The 17,521-nt window shown below is 38.1% G+C and overlaps 1 protein-coding gene across 5 annotated transcripts in view; it reads left to right on the plus strand.

The window, feature by feature from the left end:
* TARS1 (threonyl-tRNA synthetase 1) overlaps window positions 1–17,521 on the plus strand; it is a 32,761-nt gene that overhangs the window by 8,512 nt on the left and 6,728 nt on the right. For 4 of the 5 annotated variants that reach the window (XR_009210497.1, XR_009210498.1, XM_032136161.3 and 1 more), the window contains 15 exons: window positions 3,581–3,704; window positions 5,238–5,359; window positions 5,866–5,983; window positions 6,282–6,346; window positions 6,429–6,507; window positions 7,535–7,681; window positions 8,838–8,936; window positions 9,966–10,132; window positions 11,167–11,329; window positions 11,420–11,557; window positions 11,928–12,005; window positions 12,166–12,266; window positions 12,654–12,758; window positions 14,313–14,385; window positions 17,405–17,519. Coding sequence is in view for 3 of the 5 variants with exons in the window: in XM_032136161.3 (XP_031992052.1) it covers window positions 3,581–3,704; window positions 5,238–5,359; window positions 5,866–5,983; window positions 6,282–6,346; window positions 6,429–6,507; window positions 7,535–7,681; window positions 8,838–8,936; window positions 9,966–10,132; window positions 11,167–11,329; window positions 11,420–11,557; window positions 11,928–12,005; window positions 12,166–12,266; window positions 12,654–12,758; window positions 14,313–14,385; window positions 17,405–17,519 (1,694 nt within the window). In the remaining 2 variants the exon portion in view is untranslated. Of the gene's footprint in view, window positions 1–2,629; window positions 2,729–3,580; window positions 3,705–5,237; window positions 5,360–5,865; window positions 5,984–6,281; window positions 6,347–6,428; window positions 6,508–7,534; window positions 7,682–8,837; window positions 8,937–9,965; window positions 10,133–11,166; window positions 11,330–11,419; window positions 11,558–11,927; window positions 12,006–12,165; window positions 12,267–12,653; window positions 12,759–14,312; window positions 14,386–17,404; window positions 17,520–17,521 lie in introns of all 5 variants that reach the window. The other variant, XM_032136163.2, reaches the window with a different exon arrangement.

The following is a 17,521-nucleotide window of genomic DNA, read 5'->3' on the forward strand; positions in this document are numbered from 1 at the left end:
TTTAGTAGAGGCGGGGTTTCACTGTGCTAGCCAGGATGGTCTGGATCTCTTGACCTGGATCTCTTGATCTGCCCGCCTCGGCCTCCCAAAGTGCTAGGATTACAGGCGTGACCCACCGCGCCTGGCCAAAAATGATTCTTAAATTTTTAAATAGTTGGAAAAAATAAAACAACTAAGAAGAATATGCAACAGAGACCATGTTTGGCCTGCAAAGTGTAAAATATTTGTGTGGCCTTTTACAGAAAAAGCTTGCCAATCTTGGTCTTAAACACTTCAACTTAAAATATGTGAATATATATGTATTCACTAACTTTATATACATATATAAAACAGTGAATATATATATGTATGGCAAGGCTTTGGGGGATAGCGAGTGCTAATTAGAGTTCTTACATTATCTTAACACATTTGAGAAGTAGTCTGAGTGCAGAATCCTTGCAGGTTTTCATGTGGTTGTAGAGTCACACCTAACTTGACAGTATTTTTGTGTGTGTGACTTGGATTTATCAAGCCTTCTCAAATATTCAACTTGGTTTTCATAGAAACCATAATTCCCTCATTGTATTATTTTATAATTATATATTTTTAAGTTTATTTATAATTGTTATGTATTGAATTGAACGATTTGAAATCACCATATGAATTGTCATGTGGTTGATTATCATCAATTTTGTATTATTGAACCAAACACGTGAAAGAACAAGCACAAAAACAGTTTGGGGAACCAACGTGGCTGATTCTTGGTAAGCCTATTATACAATTAGTAGAAGCAGAACCAGTTAGGCCTATGAGCCATGAGCCTCTACTGTACCACAGACATTGGTTAGTACTTTTTACAGTGTGAATAGAGTGTTTCCATTCATTCAGTGCTTCCACCTACAAGTACTTCTACTGTACTCCAAAGGAAGTAAAAAGTTGTAATACCATGCAAGTTTCTATGTGAGAGCATAGAGAACTGGATAGACCTTTAAGTATCAGTTCAATCTTTCATTTTAGAGATAATTTTGAAGGTCAGGTTGATTAAGAGATTCCTCTGTTGTCACACAATGAGATTGTAGCCGTGTCATTAAAATGTAGGTTTCTGTTAGTCCGGGAACTTTTTCCTCTACCTTCTACAATGCTGATCTAGATTACATTGTAATTTATCAAGTCTTCAGTAGAAAAATATTCTTCAAGATCTATAAAATTCTAAGTTGAATTACATAGCTGGGTGCGTTGGCTCACAGCTGTAATCCCAGCACTTTGAGAGACCGAGGCAGGCAGATCAGCTGAGGTCGAGAGTTCAAGACCAGCCCGGCCAACATAGTGAAACCCTGTCTCTACTAAAAATACAAAAATTAGCCAGGCGTGGTGGCGCTCACCTGTAGTCCCAACTACTTGGAGGCTGAGGTGGGAGGATAGCTTGAACTCGGGAGGTGGAGGTTGCAGTGAGCCAAGATTGAGCCACTGCACTCCAGCCTCAGTGACATAGCGAGAGTCCGTCTCCAGGGAAAAAAAATAAAAGATTGAATTACATAAAACACTGATGGACTTTAGCTCTGGAGTTAAGTCACTGATCTGCACTGAGAATACTATATGAAATTTTTACAGAAGGCCAGAATAACTTTTTGTTCTGTGAAAAATTATAACATTGATAACAGGCTATTTAAAGATTCACATAATTAGTGGTGAATATGAAAGGGAAGGACAAAAAAGACATGTTCCATTTGCGTCAAAAGGTTTTTCTTTGAAGTTTTGTTATAAATTTTTTTGAGACCGAGTCTCGCTCTGTCGCCCAGGCTGGAGTGCAGTGGCGTGATCTCCACTGACTGCAAGCTCCGCTTCCTGGGTTCACGCCATTCTCCTGCCTCGGGTTTCACCGTGTTAGCCAGGATGGTCTGCATCTCCTGACCTTGTGATCTGCCTGCCTCGGCCTCCCAAAGTGCTGGGATTACAGGCATGAGCCACTGTGCCTGGCCGTTTTGTTACAAATCTTACAGATGTTTTTACCCTTCTTTGAAAAATTGAAATGATCCAGTGTGGCCCATGTGTAATCTACATTTTCAGAGTAACTATATTCTTAGAATCTTGGGGCTCCATTTGGGTTGTAAGATAAAAGTCATGTTCTTTCCAAAGAATATAGAGAATATGATTAACCTTCTTACCAGTTCTTTAATCTTCTGAAAACTATTTTACACCAATATGGTGAAATACATTTCTCCCTGCCAAATTCATGTTATGTTTTGTGAAATGCATGTATTTATTTTATTGGCTCCATCTGATCTCAGGAGGAAAGAAAACATTGTCTATAACCTATGGTAAAGTTAGTAGGAGCATTGAAAATAGAAAGGAGTTTGTTGTTTACTTTCTGTTTGGTTCTTCTCTCTTGATCCTTTCATAGGAGAAGTTGTATACATTTGGTTGTAAACCCTTACACATAGAGAACCACCAACACAGCAAGCCTGGCTAGCTTAAAGCCTTCTAGTGGTAGGTTTCTTTGAGATTTACAGTGTAAAGGGTGTGTACTTTTTCTTCACAGTGTAGAATGTTGCCTACCTTCGTTGAGATGCCCAGGCTGTTATAGACTGTTATTTCTCTAGCTATGCATTTAGATGTATAATCTGGCTCACCTTACTCAACTCTGCTCTAGTCACACAGCTTCCTGCATAAACCTTTCTTCACTTGCATCTCTGCTTGCGTCTGTGGCCATTCCCTCATCTGGAATGCCATGGTCTCCCCTTTTCTTCCTGTGAGTGCTTTATCCTCAAAGCTTTTCCAGATGACTCTGACCTGTGCTGCTTTCCCTCCTCAGAACTCCTGTGGCTTTTACACTCTGTGTGCTCTGATATTTCATCACTTGATGATACTTTATGTTTGATATTGTATATTGGGTGTGTAATATTTTTACTCACATTATGAAAAGTTTTATTAAATAGTCTTTCATTTTACCTCTGTATTTGTTATAAATATTATCATAGGCATTTGCAGAATTTATTCTGAGGTTAGCATTGTCGGTCAAAGAAAGGATCTGGTGTACATTTTAAGCAGGAAGAGGAACAGAGAAGTTATTTAGTAGGCCTTGTGTTTTTTTTCTCCTTTGGAGTCTCAATAGCTTAGCTTTGTAGAAAGAGAAAGGTGGGTGTATTAAGAGAAAGCTGGGTGTGGTGACTTGTGCCAGTTGTCCCAGCTACTCTAGAGGCTGATGTTGGAGGATTGCTTCAGGCCAGGAGGCCAGCCTGGGCAACATAGCAAGACCCTGTCTCTAAAAAATTAAAAAAAAAAAAAAAAAAAAAACTTATTTGTTGGAGAAATTAAGATTATTCAAACCATTGGAAATTGATCATGCTTATTTATCAGAGTTGCCATATCTGCTTAAACAAGAGGCATTCAATGTCAAATGATAATGCTCCGCATTTTCAGGATCTTCCAGTTACATTTTTAGGTACATTTTTGGAATTCGTTGTTTTTATCATTACATTTCAGAAAAATAGAGATACATCAATATAAAAAAATCAATATATAATAAAAATAGTGTTTATTTTCCTGTTTTCAAATTAGATTCTTGTGTTCTTATATATGTGTGGACTTTTTTTTTTTTAAGTCAAGGCCTGGCCGACAACACTGTTATTGCTAAAGTAAATAATGCTGTGTGGGACCTGGACCGCCCTCTGGAAGAAGATAGTACCTTGGAGCTTCTCAAGTTTGAGGATGAGGAAGCTCAGGCAGTAAGTTGCTGATTTAGTATTCATTGAATTTTAGGATGCAGATTCACATTTGCAGTATTTTCCAGCTCAGTCCTGCTGCGATTGGGTGGCTAACATTTATTGTTGTCTCATTGTCATATTTGAAATCTCCATTTTGTCCTTCATTTAGGAACATAATAAAAGTGCTTGACTTACAAAATAAAGAGGTAAAATTGAATAAGTCTTTTCATTACTAGACACTTCAATAGGGAAAATGTTTTGGGAATTTTATTAAACACTGATTAAGCAAGTAAAAATTGTTTTCTAAACTGTGAACACTATTTTATTTTAATTTTTTTTTTTTTTTATAATGGAGTCTTGCTCTGTCACCCAGACTGGAGTGCGGTCGTGCGCTCTCGGCTCACTGCAACCTCCGCCTCCCGGGTTCAAGCGATTCCCCTGCCTCAGCCTCCCGAGTAGCTGGGATTACAGGAGTGCCCTACCACGCTTGGCTAAGTTTTGTATTTTTAGTAGAGATGGGGTTTCATCATGTTGGCCAGCTGGTCTCGAACTCCTGACCTCAAGTGATCTGCCCACCTTGGCCTCCCAAAGTGCTGGGATTATAGGTGTGAGCCACTGCGCCTGGCCTCTAAACTATGAACACTTTAGCAAGATACGTACATTTGACAAATAAATTTGAACTTTACTTCAAAGCACTCCATTTATTGGAAAATTTCTGTATTTTTTTCTCCTCTTAAGATGCAAATCTGCTGGATAACACTATAAAAGTCAACCTGCATTTGATGACAAGATTTTCTTTTTAATTCTCCATGGCCGTGTATCATATAAGGGGAAACAAAGTATTTTGTTTTAGTGATGATTGTTCACTTATGTATGTGGATTAGTAGTTTTCAAATGTATTTTGGAGCCCTCAAGTTTCTTATGAGAATTTTTTAATGTCACTTTGGTACCTTAATACTAAATCTTGAAAACATTGCTTTGGGTATATTCTGACTCATCCCAGTGATTACTTTAAAACCAAGTACTGCCATTTGATTTCAGTGTACAGATGTTTGTCCTTGTGTTTTGTCATTGTGTTGTGTGGTCGGGTTGTACCACCTTTGTTTTGGGCCAGTAACAACATGTAATTTCTAAGTGATGTTCCACAGCCAGCTGAAGGCCAGATCACAGTGTCTGAGACATGGTGCTGTGGGCACACTGACTCAAAAGAACCTGGGCCATTGCAATCAATGAGATAGTCACATTGTGAGTAGCAGGTGTTTTCAGAGAACAAAATCTATGCCATTTAAGTAGTGATGCCAAGTTTAGTTTAATTTGTTTGAAAACAGTTAAATCAGATGATTTCCAAAATAAAAATACACTTTAGTAATTGGAAGCCTTTTGAATTACTTTGGCTGTAGATAGAAATAGTAGTTTACAGATTTAGAAATTTAGGATTTTATATATTGGGTTTACTTATAATAAATATTATCATCTGTCTCTTTCAAACAACCACATTAATTGACAACTTGTATGCCAAGATTCAGACCATGCCATTTTTCTTTAAATTTTCAGGTGTATTGGCACTCTAGTGCTCACATAATGGGCGAAGCCATGGAAAGAGTCTATGGTGGATGTTTATGCTACGGTCCGCCAATAGAAAACGGATTCTATTATGACATGTACCTCGAAGAAGGGTAAGCCATCAACTAGATAAAGAAAACTGAAGTCAATGACTATGGGTCTATAAGTTATTTTTAGAGTTCTCAGTAAGGGAGGAATGATATAGATCTCCCTGCTTCTTCATCAGGTATGCCCATTATCAGTATTTGAAGTGTTGCAGTTTACTTGAAGTAATAGAGGATTTAATGAGACCTCTGTTCTAGATTGATGGAGGTACAGTCCTAAGGTGTTTTGGCAAATTCAGGGAGACTGGTCCTCCCCTCTCCTTTAAAACCTGGTGATAGAGTTGTGGGAAGGGGTCACTAGTGAGAAAGGTCTCCATGGATGACCAAGGTAGAAGCCACTGAAAATATAAAACGTAAAAATTACTTATGAACAGTGTTTTGTTTAGAATTCTAAGATATGATGCAATAGTCTAATTTTTTAATATTAAAACCCTTGAAGTATTCCAAATAAACATTTTTCGAAGCCGTGGTGTGATTCCAATGGAATGAAAAGATTATACTTTCTTCTCCTTTAGGGGTGTGTCTAGCAATGATTTCTCTTCTCTGGAGGCTTTATGTAAGAAAATCATTAAAGAAAAACAAGCTTTCGAAAGACTGGAAGTTAAGAAAGAAACTTTACTGGCAATGTTTAAGGTAAATTGAACCATAGTGTGTGGCCCCCACTGTTAATATCATTTATTCATGTTAGTTGAAGTGACACCACTAGGGTTCCATGTACTAAAGCTGAAGCCTATTTGGTTCTTTAGCAAAAATTAAGTGTTTTTATTATTTTTTTAATTTCATTTTTTTCCTAGCAAACCATTCCTTCAACATGTTTTTAAAATATGAAATATCAACATTTATATTCATACAGTGCTACATTTTAGTTATAGTACTTAGAAGTAAAAATTAAAGGACAATTTTTTAAAAGAATAATTTTTCCTGTTTTCAGTACAACAAGTTCAAATGTCGGATATTGAATGAAAAGGTGAATACTCCAACTACCACAGTCTATAGGTGAGAATATTAGATGTCATTAAATGTATCTGGTATGTATGTCATTTTGTCTTTGTTAAAATTCCTTTCATTTTATCTTTAGGTGTGGCCCTTTGATAGATCTCTGCCGGGGTCCTCATGTTAGACACACGGGCAAAATTAAGGCTTTAAAAATACACAAAGTAAGTAATGTAACTTTAAAGACTATGTGAATGTATCTGTCTAGAATAGATGTGTGTTTTAAACTTTCACTGATTTCTCTTTACCATTTTCTGTTGCACATGAAAGGATGGTATTTTCTCATGCTATTAACTGGGAGCTGTATGCCATGAAGATTTTATAATTGAAATCCCTCAAGGGGTGACTGACTTGCTGTCATTGCCAGAGCAAGCACAGGGGATGGAGGTTTTACAACATCATACAGCACGGGCCATCCTGGCTCTATAAAAGCTTTGAGACTCACTAGGAGTATGTGCTTTTGCCCTTTATATGTCTAAATTAATAATTTCCCAAGTTGTTGTTTTTAACAGAACCCAGTTTTATACTAGTTCACAAACATTTTATGGAGGTTTTTAAAATGCAGTTTAAATCAAGAGAATAATTGAGTCATTTCAAGATTTTTTTTTATTGGCTCATTTCTATTTTTGCTAATTTTGTGAGAAATGCCTTTGCAGGCAAAGTAATGTTTGTGGAATTGTGGTTGAGTATTGAGGGGTGGGCAGTTTTGGGGGTGTTGGGGTGTAGAATGGGTCTCACTGTGTTGCCCCAAAAAGACAGAGTGGAGGACCACTTGAGCCTGGGAAATGAGGTTGCAGTGAGCGGAGATCGTGCCACTGCACTCCAGGCTCAAGTGGTCCTCCTGCCTTAGCCTCCTGAGTAGCTGCGACCATAAGCGCACACCACCATGCCTGGGCAATTTTCCTTTTTTGAATAAAGAACGGGGTCTCCCTGTGTTTCCCAGGCTGGTCTCGAACTCCCGGGCTCGAGCGATCCTCCTCCCTCGGCTTCACAGAGTGCTGGGATTACAGGCATGAGCCACTGCACCCACCTGTGGATTGAGGGAGGGGCATTTTCGAGGATAGAATAAACAGCCAACTTTGTGCTGCAGAATGAGTAACTACTGTAACAAGGCCTCAAAGCAACTGGGAGTTAAATAAGTGAGATGTTTACAAATTTGAATGTTGTTTCATGGTTAATCCTTGTTTTCAGAATTCCTCCACCTACTGGGAAGGCAAAGCAGATATGGAGACTCTCCAGAGAATTTATGGCATTTCATTCCCAGATCCTAAAATGTTGAAAGAGTGGGAGAAGTTGCAAGAGGAAGCTAAAAACCGAGATCATAGGAAAATTGGCAGGGTATGTTCAAGAACAATGATGTATCTAGAGTGAGTTTTCTTCAACTTCATTTGAAGTTTGAAATTTAGCTGCATGAAGTACTAGGAATTTTGTTTTGAAGAAATGTTGTAGCTTTTTAGTAACTGATGCTGTGTCCTGTACGAACTATAAGCACTTACTGATTGTCCACATTATCTGCCTGGAGTATGCTCAGTACCGCACAAAAATGCATTTGAACTACTTTTGTTGAGAGCAAACACTGATGATCTATGGTTTTCTGTGAAAGAAGTATAACAGCTTCTCATAGAGCTGGGAGAACTATGGAAACCATCTAGTTTCACTGACTCATTTAAAATGTGAAAACAGAGTCCCACAAAGATTAACCTACTTGTTGCCCAAGGTTTAGCAGCATGTCGCACATGGATCCTGTGCTGTCGTTTCCTCTACCCATTGTCTCTGTTACTGCTGAACGTCCTCTAAACTGGAAGTTAGGCTAGATAAAACATTCCCCCCTAAAATAGACACTCTGTGCTGGGGTCCTTGGCTGTTAGGTTATGAAGCTTGAGCTGGAGGTAGCAGCCACTGCCTTGCACCCCTGACTACCTGACATTCCAGCCATGGGGCAGCCAGCAATGATTGATGGGCCCTTCCCTGAGAGCTTTTGGGCATTTGGGGAGGGGGATGTTGGCAAGGAGGTAGGAGGGTGTGTTTCTTTCACCATGACCCAAAGTCAGCCAACTTTACCGTCATCTACTTCATTATCAGTGTCTTTTTCCCAGTCTCCTTCCTGATACTCCTATTAAGAAAATAAATACATTAATAAATGAAAAAAGATCCAGATCTTGGAGCGTTAAGGAATTTAAGAACCATGAGAGGTACTGCAGTGGATAGTTAAAGAACTGAAGGGACCCTTACTCCCTGCCACTGTTGGGGAAACTTGACTGGATTGAGGAATATAACAGGCAGGGCATGTGTTACACGTCTGCCAAATTGTAAATCAGCTGCAATTCTATACCACCAGAAACACTGACATGGTTTCTTTGATTCAGGATTGGCACTGATTGAAATACGGGACATCATGACCATATTCTGAGCTGAAGAACACTGAAATTTATGTATATATACACACACGTGTACATGACATACATAAACATTCTTTTGCTTTTCTTTTACCCAGGACCAAGAACTATATTTCTTTCATGAACTCAGCCCTGGAAGTTGCTTTTTTCTGCCAAAAGGAGCCTACATTTATAATGCACTTATTGAATTCATTAGGGTAAGTCATATTTATTGCTTTCTTCTTTAGATTTAGGATATATGATCATTTTATTAAATAAGGTCTACTAAAAGGAAAGATAATCTGTATTTGAGAAGAAATATATAAGATGATAAGTAAAGTAGAAGTCTGTGGCCCCATAAATCATCCCTAGTAGTTGATTTTGCCCATATACACATAGAAACTGGTGAGCTTGAAGGGGGACCTGTGGTCCTTGACATAGGAGCTCTGTGCCCTCTTTGATTTTGATCATTCATTTGTATTTTCTTTGAAAAAACAGTTTTTACATTGCCTTTTTTCTTTGTAGATTATGAAATGTTATAAGTGTAAGTTTATAGAGAATAGTATATCCAATATCTTGTACTTACTACCCAAATTTAACAAATATTCACATTGAGCTATATTTGCTTGAGATTTTTTCATTCACGATATTAAAAAAAAAGTTAATTGTTTAAAAAGCCTGTCTTTAGGACCCAGTTTTGATCCATATATCTCCATATACTGATATATATATATCCATATACTGGTATATCATATACCAGTTTTCTAGAAGAAGCTACTGTTTTGAAGTTGGCATGGATTCTTTTTGTCCGTGTTATTTACATCTAGCCCATGTATTTGTACCCTTAAATTATTTATGTATTTATGTATTACATATAGGAAGCCTCATTGTGTATCAGACTGCCTTGTGATTTATTTTTAGAGACATACAAATCCAGTTTATTTTCACTTGCTACATATTGTTTTGTTATATAACTACCATAACGCACTCATCCCTGTATTGATGGGTGCTGATGTTTAATTGTCCCTTATTATCAGCCATGCTGCAGTAGCATCGCTTTTATAAGCCTCCTTATGTACATGTGCCAGGAGTTTTCTCTTCGGTCTATAGTTAGAAGTGGGATTTCTGAAACGTGGCATGTGTCCATCTTTTTCATGAGAGAGTATAAAATTGCTCTTTTAAGTTTTTACTCCTACTTGAAGTATGAGCATTTATTTGCCTACACGTTTCTGTTCATTTTCTATCAGAGTGAATATAGGAAAAGAGGATTCCAGGAGGTAGTCACCCCAAACATCTTCAACAGCCGACTCTGGATGACCTCGGGCCACTGGCAGCACTACAGCGATAACATGTTCTCCTTTGAGGTGGAGAAGGAGCTGTTTGCTCTGAAACCCATGAACTGCCCAGGACACTGGTATTCGGCAGCTTTGAATTTCTACTGAAGATTTTCACATGCTACAATTCATCCTGGGTTCTTCCCTCCTTTAACAATATTTTCATTAAAAACAAATTATGTGATCAGAAGAACATATAAATGCAACATCATTGTTGTATTATATCTTCTGTGCCTGATTAGATCCCCAGATCTTTTTTTTTAAGAGGTCTTCCAACTGGAGTGCAGGTGTATGATCATAGCTCACTGCAGCTGGGACTGCAGGCATACGCCACCATGCCCAGCTAATTTTTTAAATTTTATTTCTGTAGAGATGAGGTCTTGCCATGTTGCTTAGCCTGGTCTCAAACTCCTGGCCTCGAGCTGTCCTTCCACCTTGGCTTCCCAAAGCACTGGGATTATAGGCATGAGCCACTATGCCCAGCCAGATCTCCAGATCTGTGGGCATTCAGTAATGGTACTGGGATCATAGCAATGACCAAGGCAGAATATAAAACAGGAAGATGGAATATGGGGGTGTAACAAAGTACCTAGTGTGTTGTTGTTTTAAAGAAACCTGTTCTGTCAAAACCTGCTAATGACTCAGCATTCTTGGAAAATGTTCCTTGTCATGAGGCCACTCTGCTTTCTATCTTTGAAAGTTGGGTGAAGAACAGCTTAAGGGAAGACACAGGAGAGCTGTGGATACAGGTAGCTCAGTGTCTGCAGCTCCTACTAGCCAGGCCTGGAGGGCAGAGGAGGTGAGAGTAGAATCTTTGTGAAGAAGCTGTATTATAGGCCAGGGGACCAACCAAGTTCATTCTTAATTTTCCCAGATTCTTCAGTTGTTGGAATACGTTTTTTAATTCTTCACTGTGGTTCATTGAATTATAACTTATTTGCTATTTTATTCATGCAAGTGCTTTTACTGCTGTATGAAGCCCAGAATTTGAGAAATGTTGCTTGGATGGACAGCTAGAATCAGTGGCTTTTTGACAACCTTTCATGTAATTAAATATAGCATTACAGAAGCAGTTTATTCTTAAGTATCCGTGGACTTTTCTTTTTCACTTCAGCCTTATGTTTGATCATCGGCCAAGGTCCTGGCGAGAACTGCCTCTGCGGCTAGCTGATTTTGGGGTACTTCATAGGAACGAGCTGTCTGGAGCACTCACAGGACTCACCCGGGTACGAAGATTCCAACAGGATGATGCTCACATATTCTGTGCCATGGAGCAGGTATGAGACCCTGGGGAATAAAATACTTAGAAGTGTCAAGAAAGTCAAGGAAAATAGCTACTGTTTCTTTTTTTGTTTTTTAATTTGAAGATTGAAGATGAAATAAAAGATTGTTTGGATTTTCTACGTACAGTATATAGCATATTTGGATTTTCTTTTAAACTAAACCTTTCTACTCGCCCGGAAAAATTCCTTGGAGATATCGAAGTATGGGATCAAGCTGAGAAAGTAAGTGGTGTTTTTCAGCATGCTTTTGAATACTGTTTGAAATTGGCTTGTTCTGAGATGTAAGAAAGCCAAGCCTCTTTAAATGGATAAAAGCAAAAGGAAATTGGAGATGGTTCCTAGGTTTGGGTAAGCTAGTTTTTTTCTTTATGATTGTGTATTTTTGAAATGGTTGAATGTTTTAATGGCTTTTTTCAGTTATCAAGCTATAAGCTTTAAAAAGGGGTTGGTGTGAGCATATGTTCAGGTGGACAAAATTCTAAAGCAGAAAATATTGATTTATGAAAGTAATTACTGTATTTTTAAGTCTCAGATTAGGCTGGAAGAAGGGAAATTGCGATGAAAAAAAAAAATCATTTTGCTTTATCCTTAGCAACTTGAAAATAGTCTGAATGAATTTGGTGAAAAGTGGGAGTTAAACTCTGGAGACGGAGCTTTCTATGGCCCAAAGGTGAGCACTAAAGTACATTTGGGTAATATGATTCTCACTTGTGGATGAAGAAGATACGACTTCGAAAGAAGTTGGAAAAAAAAAATCAGCCCTAATCCAACTATTGAGCTCCACTTTAGTATCACTGGCATTTTATAATAACCCAGTCTTTGCTTCTTAGATTGACATACAGATTAAAGATGCGATTGGGCGGTACCACCAGTGTGCAACCATCCAGCTGGATTTTCAGTTGCCCATCAGATTTAATCTTACTTATGTAAGGTGAGTTTCTGGTGTCTGCTCTGAATATTCTCTAGGGATATATAAGAGAAAATATATATAATAAGACAAAACAAAGCCGGGCGTGGTGGCTCACGCTTGTAATCCCAGCACTTTGGGAGGCTGAGGCGGGTGGATCACGAGGTCAGGAGATCGAGACCACGGTGAAACCCCGTCTCTACTAAAAAAACAAATATTAGCCGGGCGTGGTGGCGGGCGCCTGTAGTCCCAGCTACTTGGAGAGGCTGAGGCAGGAGAATGGCGTGAACCCGGGAGGTCGAGCTTGCAGTGAGCCGAGATTGCGCCACTGCACTCCAGCCTGGGGGACAGAGCGAGACTCCGTCTCAAAAAAAAAAAAAAAAAGACAAAACAAATTTTTTTTCTTTATAGCCATGATGGTGATGATAAGAAAAGGCCAGTGATTGTTCATCGAGCCATCTTGGGATCAGTGGAAAGAATGATTGCTATCCTCACAGAAAACTATGGGGGCAAATGGTAATTTTTGTCACTGTCTTTTTCTTTTTTTTCTGATTAGTATAAATTGGCTACAAGAAATGTCTGATTTTCGATTTAATTATCAGATGGAAAGGGAGAATGATTCCACTCGGTTGCTTCTAACTAACAACAAGTGTTCACTAAAAAATAAGGAATGACAATCTAAACACAAACTTTTTAACATTAAGAACAATTGCTAATAGTAATTACTTTTAATTCCAGAACGGGATTTGTTTGAATGTTGTGTAATACTTTCTAATTAGGAATTAGTATTCTGTAAGAAGTATACTTACTGTTTTGGATGCTTTTCTAGTAACTTTGTTTTGGGATTTAGATGGCTTTGCTGGTTTTACGTAGATGAATGAGGAGGCTTATGGCTTTCTTTGTTCAGCTTTGCTAATCATAACAAGCAGGTATTTTGACATCTTTTAAAAGCCAAGCATTTTTTAAAACAGATGCCAAACTGATCAACATTTTGTGATTCATTTCTGTGAGGTTAAGTAAGTTTTTGTTGGCAAGATACATGGCCACATAACTTTTATTTCTTAAGCAGTTTTTTCTGGACCCACAATGCATTTGAAAGCAGCACAGGGTAATAAAAGCACCCATGTGTAGAGCCTGCCATATTAATCATACTGATTTAAAACTTTTGTAAAATGATGTACATTGGTTTAATCTTACACATTACTGTCATTTCAGTTTTATTTGAACTTGGTTACTTCAGAAATTAGGACAGTTTCTCATACTGATCAATGATATAAGATAATCTCTTTAGATTTCTCAAAGTCAGATAAAATGTGAGACACATTCTCTGCAAAGTATTTCAAGAATTAAGGGACTCCTCAGCTAATTGCTCTGCTAAACCTGTTTTAGGTGGGGAAAAGTCCATGATTAGGGTAGAATTTAGTGCCTACTTTAGCCTTTTGCCTGATCTAACAGAACAACTGAAAATAGAAGAATGATGGAGAAAATCATTAGCCTGATGTTTGCAGCATCAGAAGCATTTGACACTTGAATTGCTTCAAAGGGAGAATTGGATGGGCTTATTTTTTAATAAGTAGTGAAAACTCTGATTTTTACCAAGTGCCATAACCAGCTATTATCAATTACAATTTGCTGAATGGTACAAAATGGATTTTGAGTAAACTGAGGGCACTGTGTCCCCATGAAGAATAATAAAATACTCTTGGACAATTAATCACTACATGCAGGTATTAAATCATTTGTTACCCCCTCTCACAGCCAATACACAGTGTTTTGTGATGTATTAAAGTGTGAGGCCTAGTCCTATCCTCAATTTGCTTTGCTCTCTACTTAGCAAGACAAATTGTAGTTACAGGCTTTCCTTATGTAGGGTTAGTTTTCTTCTGCATCTCCTCGCCTTAATCTTTATTGGATAGGTTTTTTCATTTTGGAGTTTTTTTTAAGCCAAGTTTTAAAAGTAGTCCTTACATGTTCCAGGAAAAGATACTGAAGAGTAGACTAAGAAATATGCTGTCCCTGTTTAGTGAATTTGCCCACATCTACATTGAGTATTTTTATTCTCATCCAAAGGCCCTTTTGGCTGTCCCCTCGCCAGGTAATGGTAGTTCCAGTGGGACCAACCTGTGATGAATATGCCCAAAAGGTAAGCTTTAGATATGAATTTTCTTTCAATTTAATATCTGTTGTTAAGCTTTTCAAATCATGTAAGCCCTGTATTCTTGGTGAATTGAGCTGTTGTGATATAGAGAAATGCTACTATTTTTAATCTTTGTTAAGCCTGAATAGATTATATTACTTCTTTAATGCTTTTCTACATGATTCCATAATCAGAAGACATATTTGGATAGTGTTTTATGTACACTTGTATATTTTATTGTATTTGTTTTAAGAGATGGGATCTTTCTCTTGCCCCAGCTGGAGTGCAGTGGTACAGTCATGGCTCACTGTAACCTCAAACTCCTGGGCTCAGGCAGTCCTCCCACCTTGGCCTCCCAAGTAGCAGTGACTACAGGCAGGAGCCGCCATACCCAGTTACACTTGTATATTTTAGTATTTAGTATTTTAAAAAACCAGATTAGCAAATATCAGGTACTTCAGTATGATAGGTAAATTCCAGTTCAAAATACAGTTTAGGCTGCCCTTTGACTTAATGAGTAATTTTGCTTCATTTTAATGTAAATTTCTTCAGGTAGTTGAAATTTTTTCAGGTTAGTAGTATAGCAGACCAATATCTTGCCTCTCTACCAAAAAAACTAACTTACCAACAAATGTATAGCCATTCATAACTTCACTTTAAAGCATTGTTCTGCCATAGTGAAAATTCCATACTAAGGAATTTCAAATTATTAAAAGTTGATCAGTGAACAATACTATAACATCAAAACCATCATGTCTTCAGACCATCAGAATAAACCACACTCAGGTCTTAATTACCCTTGAGAAATAAATGAACTTGAGCGTGGAGATGCATACCTGTAGTCCCAGCTACTTAGGAGCTTGAGGCAGGAGGATCTTTGAGGGTTCAGGGTGTGATGATTGTGCTTGTGAGTAGCCACTGCATTCCAGCCTGAGCAACATAAGGAGACCCCATCTCTTAAAAAAAAACTGAAGTGGGCCAGGCGTGGTGGCTTACGCCTGTAATCCCAGCACTTTGGGAGGCCAAGGCGGGTGGATCACGAGGTCAGGAGATCGAGACCACGGTGAAACCCCGTCTCTACTAAAAAATACAAAAAATTAGCCGGGCACAGTGGCGGGCCCCTGTAGTCCCAGCTACTTGGGAGGCTGAGGCAGGAGAATGGCGTGAACCCAGGAGGCAGAGCTTGCAGTGAGCCGAGATCATGCCACTGCACTCCAGCCTGGGCGAAAGAGCAAGACTCCATCTCAAAAAAATAAATAAATAAATATGAAGTGAACACTAAACCATCTAATAGATAAACCATTCAGACTATTCCTATTACTGCACTCAGTAGTTTTAGTTACAAATGATGAGAATCAAAGTTATGTTCCGTGGTTGAGTGCACTTTGTCTTATTTGTATGTGAAAGCTCACACAGTAGGAAAAAGTTCTGTATTGGTTAACTGAGTTCTCAACTGGAGACAGCACTGACTTCCCCATTTCCCTTCGGGGGTAGGTGGCATTCCAGATTATGTGGTGGTAAGCTTTTCGTTTGTGGGAAGAGAAGATAGAATAGTACTCCTGATACCTAATAACTGTAGAGCAGACATGTTAAACACCCTGTAATTATCAGGCCACTTCCCCAACTGCAGAATTGCCCATCTCACATGCACACACAGGACCCATGTTGAGAAAAATGAAGAAACTGATGCCTTATTCTTTAAAGTAGTTATAAGTTGAAGATGTAGACCTGTCTTGGCATTCTAAAATTCTGTATCAACCCTTCTGAAATGGATGTAATAAAATGTCAACAGGTTAATTGGTTTGTGATCACTGTGGCTTAAAAATCTAGTTAAAATGCTAAGACTTGTGCACAGTATAGGCAAAGTCACTTAGATTGTTTCAAAAAGTATACCTTATAGAAGTAAACATTTGACATACATAAATAACCCTTGGTTTACACGTAACTCACGTTTGAGAAATGAATGTGTTGTAGATCATTTAGAATCTTTTTCAATCAAAAATTGAAGGAAATATTTTGTCACCTAGGTCAACCAGAGAATGCTGGTTTTACTGGTGATAAGTAGAGTATGATAGTGTTTCACCTTTAGCTGTACTTAAGATGTTTTCCTGGAAAAATTCATTCTGCTTTCTGACCAGGATTTCCAGAAACTCTGACCCTTCTAAGTGGTCTGGGTGGAATTGTGGCGGTGATTCTGCTAGTAGACAGTGTAACTTCTGCATCTACAAAAAGAGGATAGGCAGTCACTGCTCACATGGCTTTGTGTGAAAGCCCAAGGGTACTGTCTCTATGGCAGACATGAGGAAGGAACATCAGCTTCCTCCAACTTTCCTGTTCTTGCTTTGGGTTAATGGCCACTGTAAGGAAACAGTTTTCTGCCAAGTGTGGGGTGATATGAATGTAAAATGCCCAACTCTCATAGCAGGCTGAACAGAAACATTTTTTATACTCATTGTTAATTTGTTCTAATCTAAATTACTTTTAGACTATTAAATATTATTCTATTTTAAAGTTAAGGGACTAATGCCTATGATAACCTGATTTAGAAAAAAAAAACTTTCTGATACTCAGAAGTTAAGATTTATTCAGTTGGAGATCATTTCTTTCAGGTGTTGATTGTGTGATATTTTTCACATCTGTAATCTGAGGTTCATATGAAATGATAGTGAAATAAAATTGTTCATTTAGGTCTTTTTGTCGTGTTAATATGTTAGGTTAATGGGAAGTTTAACCTAGTTAATGTAAAATTAATAAAATGTAATCTAGTGTATTGCTTTTTGGGAAAAGAAGAATACTGAAAACATTGTTTACTTAATACACATGACCTGAGGTAATAAAGAGGAGCCAGCCTTTTTGAGGGGGGGGAAAATGGCAGTGAATAATATTATCTAAGATGGTTTTGCCAGCTTTAAATTCCTGGAAGTTCATCCAAGAAGTCCTGATCCCTGTGTTCAGTAAAATCATATAAGATCAAAATATAGTTCTGATTTTAGATCTGACAAATTCTGTATCTCTGTTACAATAGGTACGACAACAATTCCACGATGCCAAATTCATGGCAGACATTGATCTGGATCCAGGCTGTACATTGAATAAAAAGATTCGAAATGCACAGTTAGCACAGTATAACTTCATTTTAGGT

Source organism: Hylobates moloch, unplaced genomic scaffold (genome assembly GCF_009828535.3).
Source record: "Hylobates moloch isolate HMO894 unplaced genomic scaffold, HMol_V3 SCAFFOLD_17, whole genome shotgun sequence".
Classification (NCBI taxonomy): domain Eukaryota; kingdom Metazoa; phylum Chordata; class Mammalia; order Primates; family Hylobatidae; genus Hylobates; species Hylobates moloch.